We start from the raw sequence: 27,438 nt of genomic DNA, 5'->3' as shown, positions 1-27,438 counted from the left end.
ACACAACAAAAAAATAAATTCTCTGAGTTCTTTGAGGTTATGGTGATTTCTTACCAAAATATATAAATATCTCCCAATTAAATTAATCAATCAAAATAATTTATCAATATACAAGTATAATCATATATTTATGTACAAAACTTAAATGACTGGTAATTATAATGCAAAGACATAATGAAGGAAATGGAAAGTAATTATCAAAATATTAAAAATAAAAATACCTAGACACCCTTAAGACAGTTTCTCACTTTCCGCGTCCCGTAAGAAAGAAAGAGACGTATCTCAAAAGTAAAATTTCCCTTACAATCCTAATGAGTTCTGAAGACAATAGGCTTACTAGTCTAACAGGAACAACAAACCAGCAGGCTAGAATACTTCCAATAGCAACTAGTTACACACAGATCTGTACCCAATTTAACCATGCACAATACAATCAAAAGGAATAAAATGGAAAAAGATATGGAAAAATGTATCAGAATCATTCACCCTGCACACCGTCAATACAAATTATAATAAAAACACTAATAATAAAATATAATCACTATGATTTTGGAATAAAGAGAGTTAATCTCGATATTTAGTCTGTATCTCACCAATCCTTAAGCGTCTGTGACAGCTGCAGTTAGTCACAGCTGAGACAGGTGGTGCTGTGATTACAGCGCCACGGTCTCAGTGATCACAGTCCGTTCTTCGTCTGCTCTAGGGGCTCTATGGTGAGTTCTGATGCCGTGGTCACAGGTCCCCCAGAGGAGAGGGGGAGCCCCGGACACGATAGCAGCCGCTCGATATGTGATCTGATCACTTGTATTAAACGAGCAGCGGCTCCCACTGTACATTTACCTCTGCTTGTCAGGAGCAGGGCTAAATGTACAAAAAACTACTTGCCCGGCGCCCGGAACTGCATGTCCCGGGCATCGGGCGATAGGGATTCGCTCCATAAGACGCACACACATTTTTCCCTGCCTTTTGGGGAAAGGTGGTACCCCCGATACCTCTTTGTATATATTTGGTTGTACAAAAACTAGTTCCTCAAGGCTCTCTCCTGTATTGTTTGTTCATTGCTTAGTTTTGTATGCAATAGGCTATTTTGGTCAATTAATTTATCTGTCAAGCCCAGACTTCTGGCCTCTTGTCTTACAGAGTGCATAGAAAAGTTTGATTTAGTTTTTGCAAAAGTCATAGTTCATCAGTTTTTGTAATTTTATATAGAAATACCCTGACAACACTTTCTCTATCGTCCATTGAGGGACACAGCTTGATATTGATTTAAATTTGAGTAGCAACCTGTAGTACGGCTATATTACCATGCTGTTTTTCAGCACTATGATAGTTTGATAATTCCCGCAACACTCTATGTAAATGAGTTCATACCTTTTTTTTTTTTGCTGGTATTTAATAAGCACTTTTTTTTTTTTTTTTCATTTTTACTATGAAAAGATAAAAAAGACCAAAAAAGATCTTTCTGTAAAACTAAAAGTACCGGGCCAGTACAGACACTCCCAAAATGACACCCCAAGGTTTTTTTTGTATCATTTTTAGGAAATAAGGAACCATGCTAATATTTAGGTGGTTAAAATATGGAGTTTGAAATGGATACACTGGACATGTTATTGTACAGGTGATGCAGTGGAGGTGAAGGAGTCGATAAACAGGTCACATACAGTGGCAGGGCGGAGGTGTTAACATACAGGTCACAGGGAGAGACAAAATGTAGATCAGATGTGGGGGAGCGCATGGTTTTGGTTGAAAAGGTTTAAAAAGATCCAGCAGTCAGTGGAAATACATGAATGGATAAGCAGTTGATTTGAACTTTGGGTCCCCTCCTTCTTTGGGAGTTTGATGACAAAACATTTAGTAGGGATACGGGGTGAATGCACATGCACGCACTAACCACTTCTGTCAGACATCCCGCCGTTTCTCTTGGCTAAAGTGGCGGTGAGCAGATGTCTCACAAAACAGTTGCCTATATTTTGGAAACTGCTCCTCTCCAGCTTTATCTGCACTAATAGAGCCTAGTGACAGTGAAGGTATGCAGTTGTTTCTACAGTTCTGCCTGCAGTGACAAGTGGCCATAAAGCCATTTCCCTTGCTTAATCTCTGGTATACTGCTCCACTTGGGCCATTAAGTATTCCTGGCGGATTTTGGTAGCACCTTTTCTTAAAGGTATACACTCTTTTGATCATGGGCATCATGTCTGGCACCATATGGACGTTCAGTCACCCTGTGGCTGTGGCACACTCTGCAAACCAAGCCCTAATTTGCTCCGTCTGATTGCAATGGTTTAAAACTTTCCCCAGCGCATTCTAATGCAGAGATACCTAACATTTCTGAGTCTCTCAGGGATCTTTCAGATGACTCATTTTTAGACACCAAGTCTCTATCTGCCCTAGAATAAGAGAAAACCTCACCAGCTGAATCTCAGTCGACCGTTGTTTCACCAAAACAGAAAAAAACCACAACCTCTTGGTTTGGCTCTAATAGATGTCGGTGTTCGCCAGGGTGTTTCCTCATCATCATCCCCCTGCTATCCACAAATATTGGATACATCCAGGCAAGCGCTTCCTGGTGCTCTATCTCTTTGTAGAGGACTTTGTCATAAAGTGGACTATGCTACAAGTGGCCATATAATGCCCTTGGTTTCTCTTTTGTTTTGGGAGTTCTTGTTGGGCTGATTTTCCTGTTAGTTTGGGTGTGCCTGCCCCTCAGTTTGGTCTACATTTTGGACATCTTAGGCTGCTTAATTATTATCAAGCTGTGTCCCTTAATGGATGATAGAGAAAAAGATGTTTAAACTTGCTATATAATCGTTTTGTCTGCGTCTCAAGGAGGCTGGCCTTCAGTTTTCTATGTGTCTTGTGTCCATTTCTTCTGTAGGCATCAGTTTACCTTTGGTTGCCCTATTATCAAGCTGTGTCCCTCAGTATACTCTGAGAAAAGGATTTTTAGCACCATGTACACACACTCTATATTTCCACCACATTTACTGCAGTAAACTTTACAAGAATGTTCCAGCAAATAGACTTCAGCCAAATTAGAACAATATAGTATCAATATCCAAAAAGGAACAATGCTTTGTAACCCTGCTTTTCCCTGGCTCACATTTTGTCCATTGAAAGCACTGCAGTGGGCATTGAAGATATAATCTTATTAGACAGAGTGGAGGCATGTGGGTCAGTCTTAAGAAGTCTGTGTGGTCAAGTCCTTAGTTGGCAAATGAAACTAAAGCAGTGCATGGAAAAGGGTTTTCTAAGAAAAACAATAGAAGACACATTGTGGTACCTTTTCTAAGGCATTACTATAAAGGTTATTTAAAAAAGGGTGAAGCGTTTGGAGAAGAACAATCTAGGACAACATAGCTGAACTGGAAAGTGAGCTGAAGTGGATAATGTTTCCAAATCAGCTATGTTGATCTAGATTGTTCACTTCTCCTGCTTCTCCAGACTCTTCACCCTTTTGTGAATAACCCTAATAATGCTGCCCGGTTCACTATAGGAGGGTCTAACCCTTAGAGCACCATTCATTTTGAATAGTCAAATTGCATTCCCAGATTTCACCTGTAGGTGTTCTTGCATGTAAAATGTATAACTGGGCCCCAGGTCCTATTAAAATTCTTGGAGGCAAAACATGTCCATGTTATTACACAGTCGGTTCAGAAGTGCTTAGAATTGTTATTCTTTGGAAAACTGCAGGATAGCCATTTCAGTGATTTTTTTTTTTTCTTTTTCTGTCTTTTAATTTTTTTTTCATTTAGGGACAAAACTACAGAAAGCAGATTGCTATATCTGTCCACAATGTAAGTTTTTTTATTTGTTCTTCTTTTACAGGGCGAGAAGTCAATATCCATTGATGGGAAGTGCAGTGAAGCAACTCTTCTAAGCAGCCTCCTTAGTGAGATCAAATCGACACTGGCAGAATCCTGAGCAAGCAGGGTCCCACTCTTCTCCTTTTAAACCTCACCTCCTTTTTTCCTGTTACCATAAGATGCACTTGGACAGAACTGAAAATGTAAAGACTGACCTGCAATCGCATGATCAAGCCATTATCACTCTGGGAGGCCCAATTTTACCAGAAATGAAAACATTTTTACCTTTTTTTTTTTTGTTTGTTTTCCTTTTCTTTCAGTACCAAAATTTCCTTTTAATATCAAAAAGGTAATTATCAGTTGCACCTTTGGAGCAGATATTTTAAATAATACCATGCCTTTTTGCTGTCAGAGATTCCTCTGATATCAAAATTATGAAATCCATTTTTCTTTCTTGCCATTATGCATACACTATCAGAAAACACTAGGGATTGACATAATTGTTTTTGGATTTTTGTAAGAGCTGCTGTACTTGATTTGCAATCAGTTTGCTTCCTCCAAATGAAACCGCTTTAAGCAAAGTTTGTAGCTCTTTTGCTGACACAGCCACACTTGGCATCCTACAAAAAGGTCTGCTGAATTGCATTTAATGATTTACTAATGTAATGAGATTGATTATTATTTAGGTTATTTTCACATGCTTAAGAGAAGCAGTGTTTTTCAAACACTGTGTCATTCAGAGGGTTCTAAAAACGCAAGAACTTCTCCTTCAGGTAACTGGATAATGGGAAGGAGCAGGTTTGCTTCATCTAATGAGAAAATGACCTTTTACCATTAGTAAATCAATCCCAGTTTTCTGCTGAAACTCTTCTGCTTTTTTCAGTTTTGCATGAATACTAGTAATAAGAGAATACTTTATATCCTATATTTAGTTTTTCATGTTCACAGTGCTACTCATGTTGGGTAAGGGATCATGTGCTTTTTGGTCTCTTTTGCACAGTTAATGGGCCAACAACACATTCCTAAGGATAATTTTGCGGACAGAAACTGGAAAATTCATCTTTTATTTTCTTTTGAGTGTCTTTTTGGTTTTGCCCAGTGTGTTTCTTTTATGTTTGCTGTACTTCTAAAGAAAAGTTATATACATGTAAAAATATTGTGCTGTATAGTCTGTCTATCCTAAGTTAAAATGAGAGAGGCCTTTGCCATCATAAAAGCCTGACTGTCATAACAGTACAAAAGTTAAATGAAGTAGTGATTCATAACTCATGTTGGAATCAGTGGATTTAACAGGTGGTGCCTTAATTTCCGAACATATTTCCAAGTAGGCCAGGAACACGGTCATAAAAATGACTGGTATAGAGGTTTACCTTTTTATGTTGCCTAGGAAACAAAAGCCCGGGTTCTTTTTTTTTTTTTCCAGAAGTTGTTACATTTCTTGATTTTTACTGCAAATGTAGACTATTCTACCACTATACATTATAAAGGTGTAATTGTATTACAAGTAAGGAACATATGGCTGCAGCAGTAAAAACATATACAAATAATTGACTTTTGTTTTTAAGAATGTTGGTCCCGCAGGGTAGGCTTAGTCTGGACGCAAACATTACAAATATGGCACCCACATAAACACTATAACTGAACTCTAGCACATTTTATATGGCAAGTGTGCATGATTGTTCAAACACATAATATCCTTGCAAATTGCAATTTGAGAATAATAAAACTTCAATCAAACTGAAAAGTAAACTGATTCTTATGTTTTACAAATCTTTGTACCTTCCATGAGCCGACGCAGTAGAGGATGAAGCATGCAAGAAGGATCTTGTTTGTCTACATGTTGCATGTAGGCATTCTGTTGTGGTACTTATATAGTATATGTATTTTGCCCTATACTATGTCGTCTCCTCTCTACCCAGCTTTTTGAAGCATCGTGTGTCCAGATGCTGGTCTCCAATACCAGGTTATCTAAAGAAGTTGGTCAAGTTTCCATTCTGTTTTTTTGTTCCTTCTATGTCCCCAGCTACATTCGCATGTAGAATATCTTCTATCCAGAACCCTGTTTGGTGATTTTAGAAGTTTTCAGTCTGTATTTGTTAAATTTGCTATTCACATTCCCTTAAGGAGGACTGAGAAAAGGTACCACAAAAGCTGCTGTAATTGTGTCAAGATGATCCACAATAAAATATGAAATGGTTATGAAACTATGTGCATCTTTTTCTATATTTCATGCTTATACCTGTATAAAAGCAAATTCCACACAATTATAACTGATCTAACGCATTCCGACAATTCTCAGTAACATAAATCAATCTGAGACCTAAAAATGCCAGCTAATAAACACTGCAGGTGTTCTGAAGCCAGTTCACTTAACTTGCTTTAACCCCTTCGTGACGGGAGACGTACACTGTACGTCCAGCCACAAAGGGACCAAATGACTCCTCACGTACACTGTACGTGACAAGTTATTTGCTGCTTTAGAGGGTTTGTAACCGCTGAGAATCAGCTTTTACCATTCATTAATGGATGCCCTTACTACAGAGGCATTCATTAATGAAAGGGTTAACCTTTTTCAGACACCGGGTATAATATCGGGTGTCTGAGAGTCAAAGCAGAGCGGACACACTTGCCGGCATTCTGACCGCTCGTATAGATCGAGAGAGATATCTCTCTCAATCTATACTGGTTTTTTTTTCTTTCACGAATAGATACATAATGTATCTATTCCTGAAAGACGAATGTTTCAGTTTGCTGATCATTGTTGCAACCTTTCAGAAAACCTTTTATTATCGGCTGTTCTGAAGTTTGAAGCAGCCTGATAACCAAAAATGTATTAATTTATCAAGCAGTAACAGTGAGATTAATTCACAATGACTGCTTGATATAATTAAATAAAATAACATTTTTAAGTTTAAAAAAAAGTGAAAAGTGAAAAAAAAAAATTTTTTAAAGTGTAAAAAAAAAAAAAAATAATAAATGAATGTATTTATTGCATTTTCTAGCTGTGCTGGTTTTGTAAAAAAAATACTACAAATCAAAACTGGGAAAAAAGTGTATTTTTTACGTTTTTTTTCCTCCTTTTTTTTTATATTTTATTTGTCCTAAGTGAGGCGTTAGACACACATATGTGATATAAATATGTAGCCCTATCTGTCCTCTAAAAAACAATATATAATATGTGTGCGTGCACTTTGTAAGAAAGTATATTACTGACGTGGAAGAATCACACAGCAAAAATGTCAAAAGTGTGTCAGTCATTTACGAACAGTAACTAAAAACAAGCTCAGTCATGAAGGGGTTAAGCTGGCCATACACTGCTCAACCTGCGTGCTGAATGAAAAAATAGAGCAGATTCCTCCAACGCTACGAGCGCGTTGATAAAGGACTCATGCATTGTATTCTGCCGCCTCTGTTTGTACGAAGATTTTCTGACCGGCTCCTTTCGATCAATTGATTGAGGGATGCCGGCCAAAAGGGTGCCAACAGCGACACTTACTGTGTGAATTTTGGCCAGTTCCTCCAGAACTCCCTGAAATTGGCACAGTGTATGGCCCCCTTTAGTTGGAGTTGTGCAATGCACTAGAACAAGAATGGAGCACCTTGTGCGATCATTGTCAGGGTCATCCAAAATCCTAAGCTTTTAAAAGTTTTCCCCAAGTTTTAATTTAGGAAAACACTTATTAACTACTTGAAGACTGGGGTGTTAACCCCACTTCCTGTCCAGGCCATTTTTCAGTATTCAGCGCTGCAGTATGTTGATGTTTATTCCGTCATACAACACTACTGAAATTAATGTGATATAATTTTAGGGGGACAGAGTGAGCTTTCTTTTGGTGGTATTTAATCACCACTGCGGGTTTTATTTTTTGCTGTATTAAGGAAAAATTACCAAAAAGTTATTTTTAAAAAAAGTTTTCCTTTACATTATGTAATGATTTATTATTCAATTTTTTGGTAAAATATAAAAGACGGGGTCACGTCCGGTAAATAGACAACAAACATGTCAAGCCTTAAAATTGCGCACGCGAAATTGCAAAAAAACGACCTTACCCAAAATTGGCCATCGGCAATATTGGTGTTAGGAACGAAAGGATGCTACATCATTTGAAATTACAAATTATCAACCTACAGAAGGCCGAATTCAAGGACACCCCAACAATCAAAGTGAACAAATGATGCAGCAGGCTAGTCCATTGTGCTGAAATATAATTGCAGCAACTCAAAATGGTACTCAGTAGTTTGTATGGTCCCCACGTGCTTGTATGGATACCTGACAACGTCGGGGCATGCTCCTAATGAGACGACGGATGGTGTCCTGGGGTATCTCCTAGATCTGGACCAGGGCATGAGCTCCTGAACAGACTGAGGTGCAACCTGGTGCCGTCAGATGGACCGATAATGTCCCAGAGGTGTTCTATTGGATTCAGGTCAGGCGAGCGTGGGGGCCATTCAATGGTATCAATTCCTTTATCCTCAAGGAACTGGCTGCATACTCTCGCCACATGAGGCCGGGCATTGTCCTGCACCAGGAGGAACCTAGGACCTACTGCACCAGCGTAGGGTCTGACAATGGGTCCAAGGATTTCATCCCGATACCTAATGGCAGTCAGGGTGCCATCGTCTAGCCTGTAGAGGTCTATCCGTCCCTCCATGGATATGCCTCCCCAGACCATAACTGACCCACCACCAAACCCGCCATGATGAACGATGTTACAGGCAGCATAATGTTCTCCACGGCTTCTCCAGACCCATTCACGTGTGTCATGTGCTCAGGCGGAACCTGCTCTCATCTGTGAAAAGATGAGAAAAAAATATTATAGACCAGCATGTCAAAGTTGTTGTTACTGTAACTACACTTGCAAATATTAAGAGGTTTAAGGCCCATGGGAGTGTAGTCTGCCTCTATGGATGTTGACTTCAAGAGAAAAGGAACTCTAGATTGAACAGAAGGTAGCACGAATGGTAGACAAACAGACAAGGAAAAACTTCTGAATAGATACACTAAACGCAAGAGTGGTGTGGCTACGGGCGAATCTTCTATGCTTAACCTAATTTGTACTATGTAGAAGGTAGGGCTGCAACAATTAATCGACATAATCGATTATTGAAAAAGTTGTCAACTTTTTCAATCATCGATTAATCGGTATCCGATTGGTTGGCCCTGTTCACGGCTCCACACGCGCTGCGCGCCGCCCCTTTCTAGTAGAAGGGTTGAGCTTAGGACAGGGAATGATTGTGCCTTTTGCACATCTTGGAATTCTCATTTGTTACCAATGGCATCAATTACTATTTCTGACCCCCTTTCATCTTTGGGTGAAGGGTATTTTCTGTTGTTGAAAATGTTATGACTTGCAATTTGTTGCTCATTACAATGATGCACTGCCACTTCCCCCAGTGTAATCTGACACAGAGATGCCTAGATTGCTAAGCAGAGATCTGGCAGCTGCAGGTGTTGACATCAGTGGCGAAATTACCGCCGGTGCGTGCGGTGCCTGAGCCTACGGGGGAGGGGCCATATCTATTCAAACAGAGCCCTGGGCCAGAGATGGGGGGACCCGTTGGTGTCCGGCCGCCGGTTACCATCGGATGGGTATGCGGCGGGCAGGGCAGCCTTCAGAAATTTCGGGGCCCCTTACACGGCTTTAGGCCGGGCCCCCCCCACCGCCGAACACGGGCTTAGTGACGCGCTGGACACAGGGCTTAGCGACGCACAGGACCCACCTTAGAGTGACCCTGCAGAGCCCACCATAGATGCTGCACAGCCCATCTGAGACTGTCTATGGTGGGCTCTGATGGGGTCTCAGGTGGGCTGGTCAGGGCTGCATCCCTCCCTCCTTTCCTTCCTACCTTCCTAGCTCCTCTTACCTGCACACGTGGCCTCGTCTGTCGCCGGACAGGCCAGAAGTGACGTCACGTCACTAACGTGACGTCACTTCCGTCCCTCCAGCCCGGCAAAAAAGTGAGCTGGCCGCAATGCGATGCAGTGCATTCCGGCCGGAACGCACTGCAAGTGGTGTGAACAGGCCTTAAAACGGTACAAGGAGCAGCCATATTCTTGGTATAACCACTTCCAGCGGCAATATATTAAATGAGATGTGGGCAACTAGCCGTAAAAACATTATGCGCAGTCAGTCACTGCAGTGGAGGCCGACTGGAGACAGGGGGACACCGGAGGCCCGCACAGAGAGAGCACCCCAGGTGAGGATCTCGAGTGTGCGGGGGGCCCGGCCGCCTCCACCTCCTGCCTGTCACCTGTACGGCCGTCAGCCGATACCCATGTAAGGGCCCCTCAGGCTGCCCGGGCCCCTTACATGAGTATCTGGGGTTACCCCCTAAAATAATCTTGCACCAGGGCCCTTTGTTCCCTAGGTCCGCCACTGGTTGACATGCAACCGATTGATTGCGTTGACTAGATGATCATCATGTTGAACTTTGTGCGACACTGTGCTTGATGATAACTAGGTTATGTCTAGGATATCCCTTTACTCTGTGCAGATCTGCACAGCGCCAGAGTGATGGTTTGTTTAAAAGGATCAATATGGTAAAACATCCAACGTATTTCGGGTGTCCACACTATCCCCCTTCAGCAGGGCTTCGGTAAAATGTTACTTCATTCCCTTCGGGAATGTTTGCAATCAAGGAAATCAAATAGTAATAATATACAGCTTAGGCATCTGCAGGAGACATCTCATGTTTTTAAAAGTTGACGAAGCTGTAGAATCAAGTTGAACAACTTTAATCCCAACATTGGTTTTCCTGTTTAGCTACAGTGCTGGTATCCACCTTTTGAAGCAGTCCCATTTGCTAGATTCCACTTCAGAATTTTTCAAAAGAACATTTTCACAGTATGGGGCAACTACAGTCTTTCTTGGGACAAGACTATCCAGTTACATCCTCAAACCAAGATGTTTGTCATGTTGGCATCTTTCCACGGCATTCTTGGAAGTTCTTTCTTCCCTTACATTAGAAGATTGTCACAGGATGGACTCTAGTCCTCTGGGTTTGGGTGGCATTCTGACCCATCTGTATGTTCAGGGTTGTCGGTCTCAGAAAGAATCAAAGCTTCCAATTGAGTTACAAGCAATTTATTATTATTTCACTAGACCTCCCCTTTTGACGAGTCATCTGGACTGTGATCAATCAGACAATGATTGGGGTGGTGAGCAGGCACCAGAGATTGTGTTGAGGGAGCTAGTCTATCCTGTTCTGGGCAGAGTTTTATGTTTCAGTGATGTCCAGTGTGTATATTCTAGGGAGGAAGAGTGGCAGATCTTATCAGCAGACGATGTTTGGACTCGGGGAAAGGGTCTCTTCATCAGGGGGTGTTCCAGGACATACAGTATGTATGATTTGGAGCTGCTGGATGTGAATCTGCTAGCTTCTCAGTTTAACAAAAAGCTTGATAGGTTTGTCTTCAGGATGTGGGAACAGACGGCAGATGTAGCAAATTCCCTGGTGGCACCATGCGATCAGTAAACCCCTAATTTGGAAGGATTTAAGGCGAGAGCATTGCAGTCATTCTCAAAGCAATAGGCTGACCTAGAGTGTGGTACAGTAGCCTTGTTCATCAAATCTCCAAGGCCACTACCATATTGGCCAGGTCTATTATTTCATGAACTAATCTTCCACAATGCTTTTCGTTCAATGTCTTTGGCAGCATGGCAGTTGAAACATAGGTTCTAAGTGACGGGAATTTCAGGTTAATTTTTCCCAGCAATTCCTAAAGGTCATATATTGAATTCCCACAAAATTGTTCTTCGAATGTGAAGAATTTGAGTGGGTTTCCCCACATGCCTTTTTGGTGTGCCGTGTTCTTTCTTTCCTTCAGCAGGGGTAGAATATTTGTCTCTTGGTACCATCAAAGGTCAGGTGTCTGCCCTGTCCATTCTTTGTTCAACATCCTATTGCTAAAAAGTCACAAATTGGTTCTTTCATACAAGGGGTTGCACCCTCTGTTCGACCTCCATTTTAACCATGGGATTTAAATCTAGTGCCGGTTTTCACAAAGACCCTCTTCTAACCGGCTTGGGACAGTCCCTTGATGTTGTTGTATATGGTCATCTTTCTTCTGGCCATGACTTTTGCTAGATGGGTTTCTGAATTATCAGCATTGACCTGTAAGGAACCCTATTTGATAATGCATAGAGATGAGGTTGTTTTAAAGCGAAGGACTTCATTTTTTTACCCAAGGTGGTCTCCGAATTTCACCTTAATGAGGATGTTGTGTAACCTTTCCTGTGTCTGGCACCAGCTCCCCCCAAGGGAGATCTCTTGCCAGTGCCTCAATGCAGTGAGGGGCCTCAGAGTTTACCTTTCTTCCACTGCTTCTTTTAGACAGATTGATTCCCTTTTTCCTATTCCTTCAAAATGATTCAACTCAGGAACATGAGGCACCGATTGACAGGTATAACAGTCATTTTCTCTTCATTAACAGCATCCTACATGGATAGAAATCTATGTGACCTCCTTCTGGCAGCCACCAAATTTACATCTTGCTTCTAATCACAGCTGATGTACCAAATTCACAGTCTGCATCCCATGACAATTGTGCCCCCCTTATGCACATCACAATGTCAGCCATGTCACAGCCAGAACTACATAACAATGTCATCCTTTAATTCACAACCTTCAGCATCCTCATGCCCCTCCCCCTTTCACAGCCAACAGCACCCCAATGACAGTGACTACAACTTACCCAGCTCTGATGATGATATAATGTCCCCCCTCCCCACTCACAGCCATTAAAAGCAATATACTACCCATGACCACAATGCCCCTCACATTCAGCACAGTAATAGTACCTCATTATAATGACTCCCTAACCCTGTCCATGGCCCACAATTTACAGCCACCACAGAAATAGTACCCCCATGGCCACTATTTTACGCCCCGCATTTACAACCAACACATTTCCCAACCATAAAAACAAAGCTACCCCCTCATTTATAGCCAGCACAGCAATAGTATCCCTCATAATAGCAAACTTCTACCCCTCATTCATAGCTAGGGCAGCAGTCTGCACTTGACCCTTTCCCAAGCCATTTGCAGGCAGTAGAACTAGTACTTTTTTTTTTCTTTTTTTTTAACTCCCACGTGCACATCTACTTACCAGTATATTCACCCTCTTATTTCCACCCCAGCATCACATTCTCTGTACCAGCCCTGCTAATCCAAATGTTAGAACTAGGGTTACTCACTTTGTGGGTTACATCTCTGTTATGATTAGATATTGGTGGGCCAATGGTATGGTCTGTGGTCTGGTATTCTGTGTGCATTCTTTTCTGTGGGTGGCAGAAGTGCTTAACACTAGACATGTGCGATTCGTTCCGAATCGAAATTCGGAGATTCGGATGTATATGAACTCCGAATTCCAGATATAATGAATGCAAACGAATCCGGATTTCCGATTCCGAAATTCGTTAGTGGGTGGTCTGTACGAAATTGAGTTTGTTGGATGAAATTTTGTTGCAGCCAAGTTAAATTTTTAGAAAAAAAAAACCTTTTTCCCCCTCTTAAATGTTACTTTGCTGCAACGAACGAAACGAAATTTCGTACAGACTACCGCTAACGAATTTCATCCGAATTCCAAAACAAATTGACTTTCAGGCCCACAAAACAAAATAATGCAAAATCTGAATCAAATTTTTTGCTGGTGCACATGTCTACTAAACACCAAAGGCCTCTGTCTATTTGAATCATGTTCTTTCCAGCTGTAACACACACAGGGTGGTGTTGGGAGCAGAACAAGCAGCGGCAATCTGGAGGAGCGGTTGAGAGTGCTCTTGGATTTTCACAGTGACTTCAGGAAAGTTCCGTAAGAATGGAGTGATGTTTCATCACCTGGCATTCTCAGTGAGACACCGCTCTGTGATTTTTTAGGTGTTACATTCCTAAAGCTTTTTCTCAATACACCTTTGATATTTACGGTAGTAACTGATACTGCTCAAACTTGTACTTAACACTAACAGGCCAATTTTAAAATCTAATAAATATTTCCCATCTGGACCACGTGCAGAAGATCTCTTCGTATCAGCAGATATACGTTCATTTGCGGTGATGCTAGCAATTATTTGCTAGAAAAAGTAAGATACTAGTATCTGCAACTTAACATGGAACGAAAGTAGATTTTTTAAAATAAAATACTGACCGCTTTTTTTTTTGACATGACATACTATGTACAGCATTTTTCTAAATGTACAGTCTCGGCATGCCAGGACTCCAAGCCACATCAACACGGCTAATGACTCCAAACTCAGAAGAGGTATGGATGAACAATATTTAAAAAAAGGTTTGAGAACTGCGTACCTGGGAACTATAGATCAGGCAGCTTAACATTGATAGTATGCAAGTTACTTGAGGGTATGATAAAGGACCATATTCATAAATATGCTGATGGGGATGATATCTTTAGTGACAACCAACATGGCTACAGGAAAGACCATTCATGTCAATCCAACTATTAGCATTCTATGAAGAGGTGAGTGGCAACCTAGACAGAGGAAAGCCAATGGAGGTAGTGTACCTTGATTTTGCAAAAGCACTTGATACAGTACCTCATAAACGTTTAATTTACAAGCTTCAATCTTTAGGCATGGATGAAATGGTGTGTACTTGGATAGAAAGTTTGCTAAGTGAATGTGTCCAGAGAGTATCAATAAATGGTTAATTTTCCAAGTGGTCCTCGGTTGGCAGTGGCGTGCCACAGGGTTCTGTCTTGGGGCCATTGCTGTTCGACCTGTTTATCAATGATATTGGGACTGATAATAATAGCAATATTTCAGTTTTTGCTGACAATACCAAAATGTGTAGGGTAATAAACTCGACAGAAGACATAGCAATATTACAGGAAGGTATGGATAAAATAGGGGGTGGACATCTACATGACAGATGAGATTTAATATTGAGAAGTGTAAGGTTATGCATTTTGGAGTAAAAAATACAAAAGCGAGCTACTTATTAATGGGTGTTCCACTGGGGAATCAGAGGTAGAACAAGATTTGGGAGACCTCGTGGACTGTCGCCTTAGTAACATGCAATGCCAGGCTGCAGTAAATAAGGCAAGCAAGGTACTATCATGCATAGAAAAGGAAATGTACTGTAAAGACCAATGCATTGTTCTGCCAATGTACAAAAGACTGGTCGGCCACATCTTGAGTATGCGGTTCAGTTTCGGTCTCCAATCCATAGAAGGGATGTCCTTGAGCTGGAGAGAGTCCAGAGAAGGGCAACAAAGCTAATAAAGGGGTTAGAAGACCTAAACTATGAGGGAAGACTGCAAGCATTAAACTTGTTCACTCTGGAAAAGAGGAGATTGAGAGAGGATATGAAATTAATGTACAAATTGTTTAATGATGATGGGATAATAAAGAGTACAGATAATCTTGGTAACAAATGCACACAGACACGCACACAAAACCCAAAGGTTGAACTCAATGGACCTATGTCTTTATTCAACTGTAACAACTATGTAACTATGACAACGGAAGAGTTGGCGACTGAGCAGTGAAAAAGATTGCAGCCTTCGCATCACTGGAAAAGGGCAATTATAAGGTAAATGTGCCTTTTCTGAGTGGTTTACACCCACTATAAACCAAACATGTGCTTTGCCCATCTCCAGCAAAGCAACAACTTTGCTTTAATGCCCCCTTCCCCAGCAGACTATACTTACCTTTTCTGTACTCCCCTGCCATTTTGTTCAGCCACTGAAATCCAAGAAACACTGGGTAACTCAGGGTATGGATGACCATTTGATTAATACCATGTGACAGCACTAGTGTTTGGACCAGCACTGCCCTGTGTAAGCACTATTTTGAGATACTTAGAGCTTATACTGACTGGTCTTTCTGTGCTCCTGATGGTTATATAGAGCTGTGGGGGAGCAAAGGAAAAGGTGCGCATGTGCAGCTGAAAAGGGGTGCATTGAAGTGAACTTATCACTTTGACCTAATGGGCAAAGCACAGGGTTATTTTACGTTATCACTTAATTTGTGACATGTCACCAACTTAAATCCAACTCTTGATTTCTTTCTGTTATGTATTTACATGAATATGCAGTATTTGATATTCTTTTTCATTCTATAAAAGTCATTCAAATGTCTGTACAGTTTTTTGATGTCAATATTTTATTGGCAAGTTGTGAACAGTAAATTTTGTCTACTTTCTCTTTGGCATCTAAATTATCTGGTTTTCTACTCTAGCTGCATAATGCAGATAAATGAGAGTCTTAAGTACAACTGTTGAATGCACCCATCTAGGGCTTTTTCCTATGACCATACGAGATGTGTGAAGTACGGAGGAAAGAGAACAGCAGATGTGTCTGCAATCAATGTGGCCATGTTCTTTAACACCGCTGTCAGAATGCAACAGCGGCCACATCACCAAAAAAAGCGAGCATGAGATTTGCAGTGCATGATCAATACATGTCACATAATCGGTGAACCTCCTGTCCACTTAAATCTGTAATGAGGACAAAGCACAGTAGAACAGTTTGAACTTTTTATAAAAGAAGGATCTAAGACCTTATGACCCCACAGAGGTTGATGACACTGCAAGACATTTCAATACAGATGCAGGGTGAATGGTGCACAGAGGGGGGCCTAGAGCACAGTTTGTGCTTAAGCAAACCCTGCTTTTTTTGGCACCCCCTGGGAGGCTTTCTATGATGGCTTCAAAAGATATGGAAAACCATATGAGTTTGTATATAGTGTCCATGACATGGCTCCAAAGGTGCTGCCATTTTTCTTAAAACAATACCCCTTATGGGGCTTTACAAAATGTATTTTTGTAAGTGAATTTTGCCAAGGCTGTAGCTGAATAGGCAGCAGCCCTCGCACATTTTAACATCTGTATTACTGTGTTTAGTTTGTCTTCCTAATGTATATATACAGTTTTATGTATGAACTGCTTCTTAATAAATTCTAGTCAATAACGATGCATATCTAGTGTGATGAGTAGCCATTTATTCATCTCCTTGAATGAAAGATATTATTTTAACTTTTTTCCCCCACAAAAACTTCAGGGGACAAAATTGAAAAGCTTCATAACTTAGATGAAGGCAACACTAATATATATATATAAAGTGTGTGTGTGTGTGTGTCCGTGACCTGAATGTAAATTTCTTCTTGGTGTACTTATATGATGTAGCATGTTTGATGTTATTTACATAAATGCTCATCCTTTGTGCTTCAATTTTCTTTTAGAGTAGAGCAAAATGACAATGGAATTGCTTTTTATTCTTCTGTTTAAGACAGCAAATCTTTATTAATCCTCTCTGTTGGGTAACAAAGCTTCTTCACTTTTAATCCCACCTCTGCCAAAAGGATCAACAAAACGATGTGTTCTGGTAGGGACCTAATTTGGCCTGACAGCCAAGAATAAAAAAAAAAGGGAGGCCCTACAGCAACTTAAAACCATGCTAAAAATTACTACCAAAGTTAGTTCAGGTGCTGTGTTCTATAACACAAAATTTATTTTTCTGATTTATTCAGACACCACAATGAATTATTTATAGAATTCACAAAAAAAAGAGTGCTACATTTTCTTAAACACTATCGTTTGCTTAGCTCTTTACTTATTTAACCCATTTTGCTCATACCATTTACTCCCTCCCACCCATACTTCTAACTTGTTCGCTTTCTTATACCCTATTTACCTTTTTTTTCACTGCTTTGAGTATAATCCGCAAACAGCACGAACAGGTGTTGATCCTAACAAAGTTTAAAAGGAAGAATAAGAATTTTAAAGACCTTGAAATCACTAATCCTGTTTGACCATTACTTTCCAAAGGAGGTATTGATTTGCTGTGCATTTAAAAACAGAAACTGAGCTGGACATTGTAGAGTAAAAAGTTTCAGTAAAGAACATCATTCGGATTGGAGGAAGACACTGTGGAGCGAAGCTGAATATTTCTGATAGGTAAGATATATTAGAACCTAGTGTTAACTTCCTCTAGTTACCTAATATTTACTGCTCCAAAAGTCTAAATAGCATAACATAGAGTGGTATTTTTCAACATACAGCTATGATCTTGCCCTCTAGCAGATGTTAAGCTTAGCATAAAATGACAACTAACATATAGAATAAACAACATTCAAATATGTCATTTTTAGATAGCTGTGTGTACTTAAACATATTTATGAAAATAAGAGCCTTTTTCACATAGAGAAACATTTTTATTACATGTTTACCGACCATTAAATTATTGTACTTAAGTTTTCTGCAGCAATTATTTTATGATTGATCTTAATAGAAAACCTAATTCACAAAGGTAGACATATTTATTGCAACACATATGGTGAATTCTTGTGTATAGTGCTTGTCAAAATATTTTATTTTAAGAGTATGTTGTACTTTCATCGCTGTATGTTTCTTTTAGATTGTTGTACCTTGGAGTCCTGGTATAATTGCTACAATACACAATGTTTTGCAACAGTTGTAATAGTCGTAGATGCTCTACAGTGCCTCTGGTCTATCATTTCCATCAGGAAAGAGCTGAAGCATCATCACCTCCATCTGTTACTAGAAACTCTATAACCTCTATGGCAGGTAAAGTTGTTTTAAGATTCTTTTAAAAGCTATTTTAGAAGCAGCATAGATTTGTCACCAACATATCAAGTGAAATGAGGAAACAAAAACGGTAACATCCTAATCTAAAATAATATACCATTAACTACTTACCCAACAAGACACAAAAGCTTTCCATAAACAGCTCCATAAAAGCAAGCAATGCTCTGCTTGGCAGGTTTTGTTTGCAATTATCAGGCAGTTTCAGAGTTTAGGAATGGAAAATGTTCATACGAGTGAGTTCTGATTACATTGAGTTCTGATTACACTATGAAGAAGAGTGAAGTACCGGCTAAAACACTTTTACAATACCTGCCTGCCCAATATACCTGGGGAGAATTCAGTTTATCTATGATCAGACTATATAAATATTATAGGAAAACAAAGTAGATTAACAATGTATATGATGAGTGCAGTTTGATACAGGGTATAAGACATTCAACGTTTGGTAATGAGTTCCTGCAAGAATGCAGAGACCACAATAAGAAAAGCAAAATATCAGACTATAAGAATGTGATCAATGACTAAGTTACAATCCATTATTTATCAACTGTATAGAGGAATAACCTAACTATAGCCAGTGTATTTATTCCCTTGCTTTAGACACAAGCAGGTATTGAGGTAAGTGTGCCTCAAAGGGAACCTGTCTGGGTGGCTGTTTATCTTATGCTTCTATGCAGTTCTGTAATCTGCTATTTTCTGATTCTTGGGAGCTATGCTAGTTTTGTGGAAGGTGAGTCACTGTGTGTTATGATGCAGATGTTTGCAGAAAGAGAGTCCTAGATTGTTCACTTCTACTGCCTTCTCCAAACCCTTCACCATTTTGTGAATAACCCTGAGAGTGTCTTACTGCACATTACAGTCAAGTTTTTATTTTGAAGGTGATGGATTCTTTATATATGTACAATAAAGTACAAGTATAATAAATAGGATTTGAAAGAAAAGAAACCTACCCCACAGAGTATTACACAATTATCCAGTTAATATACTGACACGGCCAAGTTTACATTTCTATATATTCAGACCAAGAGAAACCAACCACTGGCATCCCTTCTTCATTCAAGGGGTTTCCAGTATTTTGAATAATGTGGAAGGACCCTACAGTGTTTAAAAATGTGATACTTCACAGAACAAGCTATTGTTGCCCATTCACAAAAATGAATATATTGCCCTACATACAGTAACAGAAAGAAAAACAGTGTTGGTTTAGACTAGTCTGAAGACTAGAACTAGCGTTCTTCCAGAGGTTTCCTTTGAGCAATGAAAAATTTCTGTATCTCAGATGTTACCACTGACGCTAATTAACTTTTCAGCTATCTGTAAAGGGGGTACATTCTTCCCACTGATCACTGATGTAAGGATTGTTCTCCTTACTTACCGCCAATGTAATAGGGCCTTACTTCACTGATCACCAATGTAACACAGCACTTCACTCACCACCAGTGTTAAGAGGCACTTTTACACTGACCACCAATGTGCATGAACCCTACAGTTTTTATGGTCTGTTGCAGACCATTAGTATTGTTTGTTTCATTTAATTATTAATAAACAATTATTGTCATATAGGGCAGCCCTGGGTGTCAAATGTGCTAAGTTTGCCACAGTGCTTATTCTTCTATTTATTCTTATATCTGTACCTCACCGTCCAGACTGGACAGTAATTATATCTACACCTCAGTGAGGTGTGAATATAATTATTAGGAGGGGGTCGCTGAGACCTGAACGTCTCATGTACAGTCAATGAGTGTTCAGTATAAACTGAACACTCATTGACTGTACATGACTGGTCAGTTTTCAGGTAGCGAAATTGCCTACAAGTGTTGGATTACAGAATAAGATAATAGGCAGTTTTCTTTATCGTTATACAATTTGATGCCACGCTATCCCTAATTAATTAGAAGCTTAACAAATGCAATATGTTAATTCCTATGCTTTATTTTCTAATTTATCGTGCAAAAAATGTTTTCTCAATTCACTGAAGGTTATATTGTACATGTCTGTTGAAGGTACATATATTGTCTAGCTGCTGCATTTTGTATGTACAGGTTCTCACAACGATTATCACATAGGTTTTTACTCCCAAAAATGTTGCATTAACGTCAATGTATGTTTTAAGATTTCTATTGAGGAAAATATTGGTTTTATAGCAATTGGATGATTTTTTTTAATTTTGATGCACACAAAATACTTTTGCAGCTTTGTAAAGTAATGTTTATCTCTTGATTTAATTTATATTAAGACATATTGTGAGTGTGGGAATCTAAGTATTAACAATTCTGACTTGACAGATCTCTTGGAGGTGTCTAGATTTAGGTTCCATTATCATGTCCGCCGTTCAAGAACTTACTTTAGCTCCAAACAACTTAAAGTGCTTGAGGAAGCATTTGAAAAAACACCATATCCAGATCTGGTAACAAGAGAACAACTCGCTGTCTCAATCAATCTACCAGAATCAAGAATTCAGGTAATGTGTCATATGCACTATATACACAGTAGTGTTGCATCAGTTACACAGTGAAATTCCCATTGTATAAATGGTAGCTTGGTCCCATTTTCTTGAATTGTAAACATTCGTATCAAAGTGAAATATATGACTGGAGACATTTTAGGCAACATAAACCACAGTATCAGTAATGTAGTGTTGTGTCCTCTTACTGTTGGCCACTTCTTTGTGCCATGCTCTCATATTACTATATTTTTCAAAACAACTCTGCAGTCCTGGAGAACTGGGCTGACTTCGCAGTCGGCTATCGGCTCTTCAGCCGAGACGGGCTGCATCTTAATGTGAAAGGTGCATCTAAAATTGGGTTAGTGTTTGCATTGGAAAGCTCTCTGCATGTTGTTGCATTAAATGTGAATTTTAATGCTCTATTCCTTTGTGGCTCACCTTCTTGTAGTGAGCATTTCCTACTTGGAAAATGCCTCCCAGTGCCGCACAGCCTTCTTATCACAATCTAACCAGCCTGCCAGTGAACCTCAATGCATCTGCACCACATATTTATTCATTTCAGCAGGTGGATTTCAATTCTGCAAATGCTGAAGGGCCTTTGAAATGGATAGAGTGTACAAACTGCGTTTAAGGGGGGTTCACTGGCTGGCTGGGTATATTTAATGAAAAGGCTGTTAAGTGCTGGTAGGCTCTAGTATATCCTATTTGGCAAATATCCCTTCACCACCGGGAAGGTGCACCCAGAAGGATAATTGCTCTAAAAATGTGAATTAAAAAAAGCATATTGACTAGAGTCCCTCTTAAATATGATCCCCCCCCCCTTGTTTTGTATGTGATTTATTTTTTATTGTTTACCTGTTGTAAAATGCATTTCATCTCATCAGGTGTGGTTTAAAAATCGTCGTGCTAAGTTCCGAAAACATCTGAGGCCTGGAGCAGAGCGGGATTGCTTACCAGTAGAAGTAAAGAACTTAAAGAAAGAGAAGCCTAAGTGTCAGAGAGCAAGCACATGGCCAGTGTTGGAGAAAAGTAATTATATGAAGACATATGGGGAATGTCCTTTTTCTACTTGCCAGAAATGGGTCAATCAGATGCATAAAAACATTCAAATGCCAATGCTGAAAATGTTCCCACAGCACCCCTTTAATGTTCCATTTTCCCCTTACTCATGGCACTGGATATACTTGGAAAATGAAGTCCACAACATGAATGAAAACCTGTAAACCTTTACAAGCCTGAAATTCTCTCTTTCCCTCTATCTAGTGGATACTACATGTTGTTACACCATATCATAAAGCCAGCTTTTTGTAGTTCTTTGAAATGTAGCACTTATGATAAATGAATAAAAAAACAGTGTTGTTTTTTCAGTGGTCAGTGTTTTATTCATAGCTAATGTAATCATATACTAGAGTGACTAGGAATTACACCACAAAAAAGTAATGTTTATGGATCTCTTGTTGTTTACTATATCCATACAAATGGCCCCAAAAACCTGTGGATGTTAAACTAAAAGACTTATCATAATAAGGACCTTCCTAACAACTTTTTCTTAATCCAGCCCCCCCCTTCCCCTCTAGCCACTTACTTATTTTCATTTATTTTCACTTATTCTGTGTTTACAGTTCGTCAAAAACATCTTCAGTGCTGGCTACTCCTGCGTACTGGGTCCCCATTGACTTAAATAGGGCTGTATACCTATACTAGAGATCTCCATTATACAGGTCTATTCAAGTCAATGGGGATCCAGTGCACAGACGCAGTCACTGTTAAAGAGATAAGAACAGGCTGTAAACATATATGTTTACAATGTATCTATGGAGTGCATGGAGTCAGCAGATGAATAAAAGGGGAAATTTCACTTTAAAATTGATTTTTAATGCATTATTTTTTAGGAGTTTCCTGAACTTAATAACCCTTTGAAGCGTTATATTGCCCAAAAAGGTTGAGAACGACTGCCATGCATGGCATGGTCCACCTATCAGTTGTTGCTTGCATCTGTCAGGTTGTTAGCTTGAGTTAGGTTGTGTATGCCTAGCTGTGAATCAGAAGATGCTTTCATTTGCAAAAACATAGAATGGGAAAGTTAGCGAAATCATTATTTTTTAGTCTGTCTCCAAGTTGAGCCTAGACCTTCCAGGTCAGTTGTGTAGGGGTGTATGCTCTCTACCGCGCTCAAATTACGACACAGGGACAACTTTTGGCAAACAGTCCTGGGCAAAAATTAAAATGGGGCAGTGTATATATACTGGATATCTATTTAAAAAAATTAAATCTTTATTTGGTGGCAGGGGTGTCTCAACAGGAAGCAGAGCCTAAAGTAGATAACACTTAGCAATCCATAATATAAATGCCAAAAGCACTCAGAAAATTACATTAACACCATTGACCACAATACACTAAATATTCCCCACCATACACATTCCATTACACTCAGTACTCTACAGTATGCTCTCCATTATACTCAAGACTCTCCACCATGTACTGCGTTACACTCGGGCCTCCATAGCATTCTCCTCATTACACTCAGAAATCTGCACCATAAACTCCATTGTATTCACTCTCCACTAAGTACTCCATCACACTATGACATCTACTACTACACTCCACAGCAGGCTCCCCATTACACTACGATATCTACACTATATACCCCATTATATATAGAACGCTACGCCATGCACCCAGTGGTGTATTCTGGTTTGGGGCTGCCCTAGGCAAGGCAAGGCAAAACTTGGGCGCCCCCCACTAAATTTACCCCACCCCTTCCTGTTTAATACTTTTTGCGTAACCTGTCAGCCGCTGGATAGTGCACATGCTGTATCCAGTTTTTGACATGTTCCGCTATTAGTGTAGCAGGAAAGCTGTGGTCTCAGGGGGGCTGTGCAGGATCTGTGGTGGGCTCTGCAGGGTCTGCGGCGGGCTTTGCAGGACTTGTGGTGAGCTCTGCAAGGTCTATGGTGGGCAGAGCCCACAACAGATCCTGCACAGCCCCCTGAGACCCTGCAGAGCCCCCCACTGATCCTGCACAGCCACCCTGAGGCCCTGCAGTCTGCAGGGTCTGGGGGGGGGCTGTGCAAGATCCGTAATGGGCTCTGCCCACCATAGACCCTGCAGAGCCCACCACAGATCCTGCAGAGACCCCCTGAGACCCTGCAGGCTACAGGATCTCAGGGGGGCTGTGCAAGACCTGTGGTGAGTTTTGCCGGCTGCAGAGCCCCCTACGGATCTTGCAAAGCCCCCCACAGATCCTGCAGAGACCCCCTGAGACCCTGCAGTCTGCCGGATCTCAGGGGGGCTGTGCAGGATCTGTGGTGGGCTTTGCAGGCTGCAGAGCCCCCTATGGATCCTGAAAAAGCCCCCCACAGAACCTGCAAAGCCCCCCACAGAACCTGCAGAGACCCCCTGAGGCCCTTCTGTCTTCTGGATCTCAGGGGGGCTGTGCAAGACCTGTGGTGAGTTTTGCCGGCTGCAGAGCCCCCTACGGATCTTGCAAAGCCCCCCACAGATCCTGCAGAGACCCCCTGAGACCCTGCAGGCTACAGGATCTCAGGGGGGCTGTGCAAGACCTGTGGTGAGCTTTGCAGGTTGCAGAGACCCCCGAGACCCAGCAAAGCCCCCCACAGATACCCCCCTGAGACCTTGCAGTCTGATGGATCTCAGAGGAATTGTGCAAGATCTTTGGTGGGCTTTGCAAGCTGCAGAGCCCCCTACGGATCTTGCAAAGCCCCCCACAGATCATGCAGAGACCCCCTGAGACACTCCAGTCTGACGGGTCTCAGCGGGGCTGTGCAGAATCTCTGGTGGGCTTTGCAAGCTGCAGAGCCCCCTACAGATCCTGCAAAACCCACCAAAAGTTATTGCACAGCCCACCTGCGACTCTTTGGTGGGCTGTGCAGAACCTATGCTGGGCCCTGCCAGAACAGTCGTCCTCCTACCTGGCACAGTAAACCCAGCCCGAGCCTCGGCGACGCCTCCCGCCTCCTCCATCGCGGCCTCTGATCTTGCCTCCTCTGTTGTAGTCTTCGGCCCGCCTCTTCCATTTCCGCCCCACCTCCCCTGTCTCCGCCCCTGCCACTCCGTCTCCTCTATCTCCACCTCCTGCCGTCCCCCATCTCCTCCTGCTACCCCGCCCGCTGCTTCCTCCCTGTTAACATTAGGCAGCCTGGTTGCCAGTTTCTGTGCAGCCCGGCTGCCTAAATGTTTTGGGGGCGGCAAAAATGCCACCCGAGGCAAACGCCTTGTTTGCCTCGCGGCAGATACGCCCCTGCATGCACCCCCTTTTAATCCATACTCTCATCCTTGCACTTTGTAACACCCAACACATAATAGCATGCACATCTTAACAATCATCACACTCCACCATACACCCCAATACACTTGGCACACTCCAGCATGCACCCCAAATACACTCAGCAGTTCCCAATGTGCACCCTGTTACACTTGGAAATAAGTAAAAAGCACTTTGTGCAAATGTGCAGCTCTTTTATTTATTGAATCATCAGGCCACAAAAGCATTTTCAATTTTTCAGAAAGAGCTCACACAAGCATCCTGATTTATCAATAAACATTATGGCAGTGGAGACCATCACTTAACAATTGCTACTTTTTCATAATATATATAAGGCCTTGTTCACACCTGATCGTTTTGTAGCGCGTCCTACGCTCGACGAACGCTCTACAAAACGGTCAAAAAAATAAATAGCATTGTAGTCAATGCCCTCGTTCCCACCTAGGCGTATTTCCGCCCGTCCCTAACGCCCTACAAAACGGCCCACGCCTGAAAAGGTCCCGGGACTACTTTGGGCCGTTTTGTAGGGCGTTTTCCATTGGGATACAGCCAAGTAGCCTTTGGAATCGCGCAACTTTTTTACCGCGAGTCGCGGTAAAAAAACCGCGTGACGGTCGCGCGACAGACGAGCATATTACAATACGCCTAGGTGTGAATGGGGCCTTAAGCCCAGAGTTACTTATATTTTTATACTGATCCATTTCACTTCTTGTAATTGCCCTTAATAGTAAGACCCAGTTTAATATAGTCAGAGCAAAGATCCTTTGACAATTTTATACTGCGCTGGGGAGAAGAAAAAAAGGAGCAGCCACATTTTTATTATACAGTATATATACACAAACATTGGTTTCTTTTATCATCCTAAAAACATGATCCCTATTATCAAAAGTAAAATGATTCCGCAGATAACCCGACTAACTAGTGAGGGACATCTGTCAGATGTTTATTGCTCTCCGTGTGCCAGTTGAGGCTTTTCTGTCAGATTTTACATGCTGCCTGTGTCCTCATAGAGGACATTTGTATGTTGTCTTTCTGTCTGACACCTGTAACTTGGACAGAAAGTGAGGTGACATCTCTGATTCGCCAACAGACAGCAATAAAATCCTGACAGAGCTTGTATACCATCTTTACTCTGCTTGGAAATATGTTTTTATTCCTGTTCCCTTGAGAGATTTCTGCTCACTTCTTATTCTTCCTGACAGCCATTACAAAGACAGGAGGTATGTAGATTATCACTCCCTTCCTGCTCTGACACCTATGAAATAGTAAATAAAAATAAATCTTCCAAGTGTGTACAGCAATAAAAAGATGACAGATTGTAATCCTTCCCCACCCTATCCAAATCTTTATATTAGACCCTGCACTTCCTTAATAAAATGTCCAAATGACATTGCACTGAACAGATAAAGGAAACACTTTTATGTTGTTATATTCTATGAATGGAGTGCGTGAAAAATAATCTGATGAACTGAAATCCTTACACAGTGTACGTATGAAGGTTTCTACACATCGCAGAAAGCTTTCAAAAAGTGCCAAGTTTCCTAAAAGCTTTAAAGTGTCCAGACTTCTAGCTCCTATACCTTTATACCCCCTATGAACCAGAGCAATTTTTACATTTCCACTATATGCCTGTTTATTTGATAGTAACTTTGTCATTACTTAAGGCAAACTAATACATGCATTGTTTTTTGCAGACAAATTAGGCTTTTGGCAATATTGTTTTCCAAAAATGATTTTATTTTCTATGTAATCTATGTACAAAATTCCACTATAAAATAAGAAATAAGTTTTAAGTTCTATTAAAACGTTCTATTTTAGTTTAGAAAAAATAGAAGTTATAAAAGGAAGGAGTTAATTAAGCCTGATTAGAGTTAAACAAGTTTTTTTTAAGGGGTTAAATAGGAATTACATTTTATTTAAAGAAAACCTTTTCAGTTGCAAGGTTTCTTTAACTGATGTCATATGCAGATGAAAGGTCACCCCCTTTGATGTACATATGAATTAAATTGTTACATGTATTACTCAATAAAACTTGTAGACTTATTCAAGTGTCATTTTACACTTTTTACACGGCTGCATTCTGATAGCTGCTTATGATATGCAATACATAGCAATTTCCGGTTGTCGTTTCGACAGCAGGTAACATTTTCGGGGGGAGCAGCAATAGGAGGTAGAAGTTAAATGTAGGAGATATACCCTCTAAAATTTAAGTTTTCTAGATGGTATCTAAAATGACCATATCATTAAGTATTTACTTAATCTTAACTGCTTAATCTTAAGCAGTAAAAGAGCTTTAAAACAAACTATATCTGACTGACCTAACTAGCTGCTTGTACTGT

General features: G+C 40.7%; 1 protein-coding gene and 1 long non-coding RNA gene across 4 annotated transcripts in view; both read left to right on the top strand.

Annotated features, from left to right (window-relative positions):
- AP3D1 (adaptor related protein complex 3 delta 1 subunit) overlaps positions 1 to 4,001 on the top strand; it is a 74,166-nt gene extending 70,165 nt beyond the window's left edge. For all 3 annotated transcript variants that reach the window (XM_018563172.1, XM_018563171.1, XM_018563173.1), the window contains one exon: positions 3,826 to 4,001. In XM_018563172.1, coding sequence (XP_018418674.1) covers positions 3,826 to 3,921 — 96 coding nt within the window. In that variant the 3' untranslated portion in view covers positions 3,922 to 4,001. The remainder of the gene's footprint in view (positions 1 to 3,825) is intronic.
- A 555-nt stretch (positions 4,002 to 4,556) lies between these two features.
- LOC108792403 lies at positions 4,557 to 26,981 on the top strand. Its single transcript, XR_001941566.1, has 3 exons — positions 4,557 to 5,044; positions 26,648 to 26,656; positions 26,971 to 26,981. It is a non-coding gene; the product is annotated as an uncharacterized LOC108792403 (long non-coding RNA).
- The last annotated feature ends 457 nt before the right edge of the window (positions 26,982 to 27,438 follow it).

Source organism: Nanorana parkeri, unplaced genomic scaffold (genome assembly GCF_000935625.1).
Source record: "Nanorana parkeri isolate BGI_ZX_2015 unplaced genomic scaffold, ASM93562v1 scaffold637, whole genome shotgun sequence".
Lineage (NCBI taxonomy): Eukaryota > Metazoa > Chordata > Amphibia > Anura > Dicroglossidae > Nanorana > Nanorana parkeri.
This window is presented reverse-complemented; position numbering and strand designations above follow the sequence as displayed.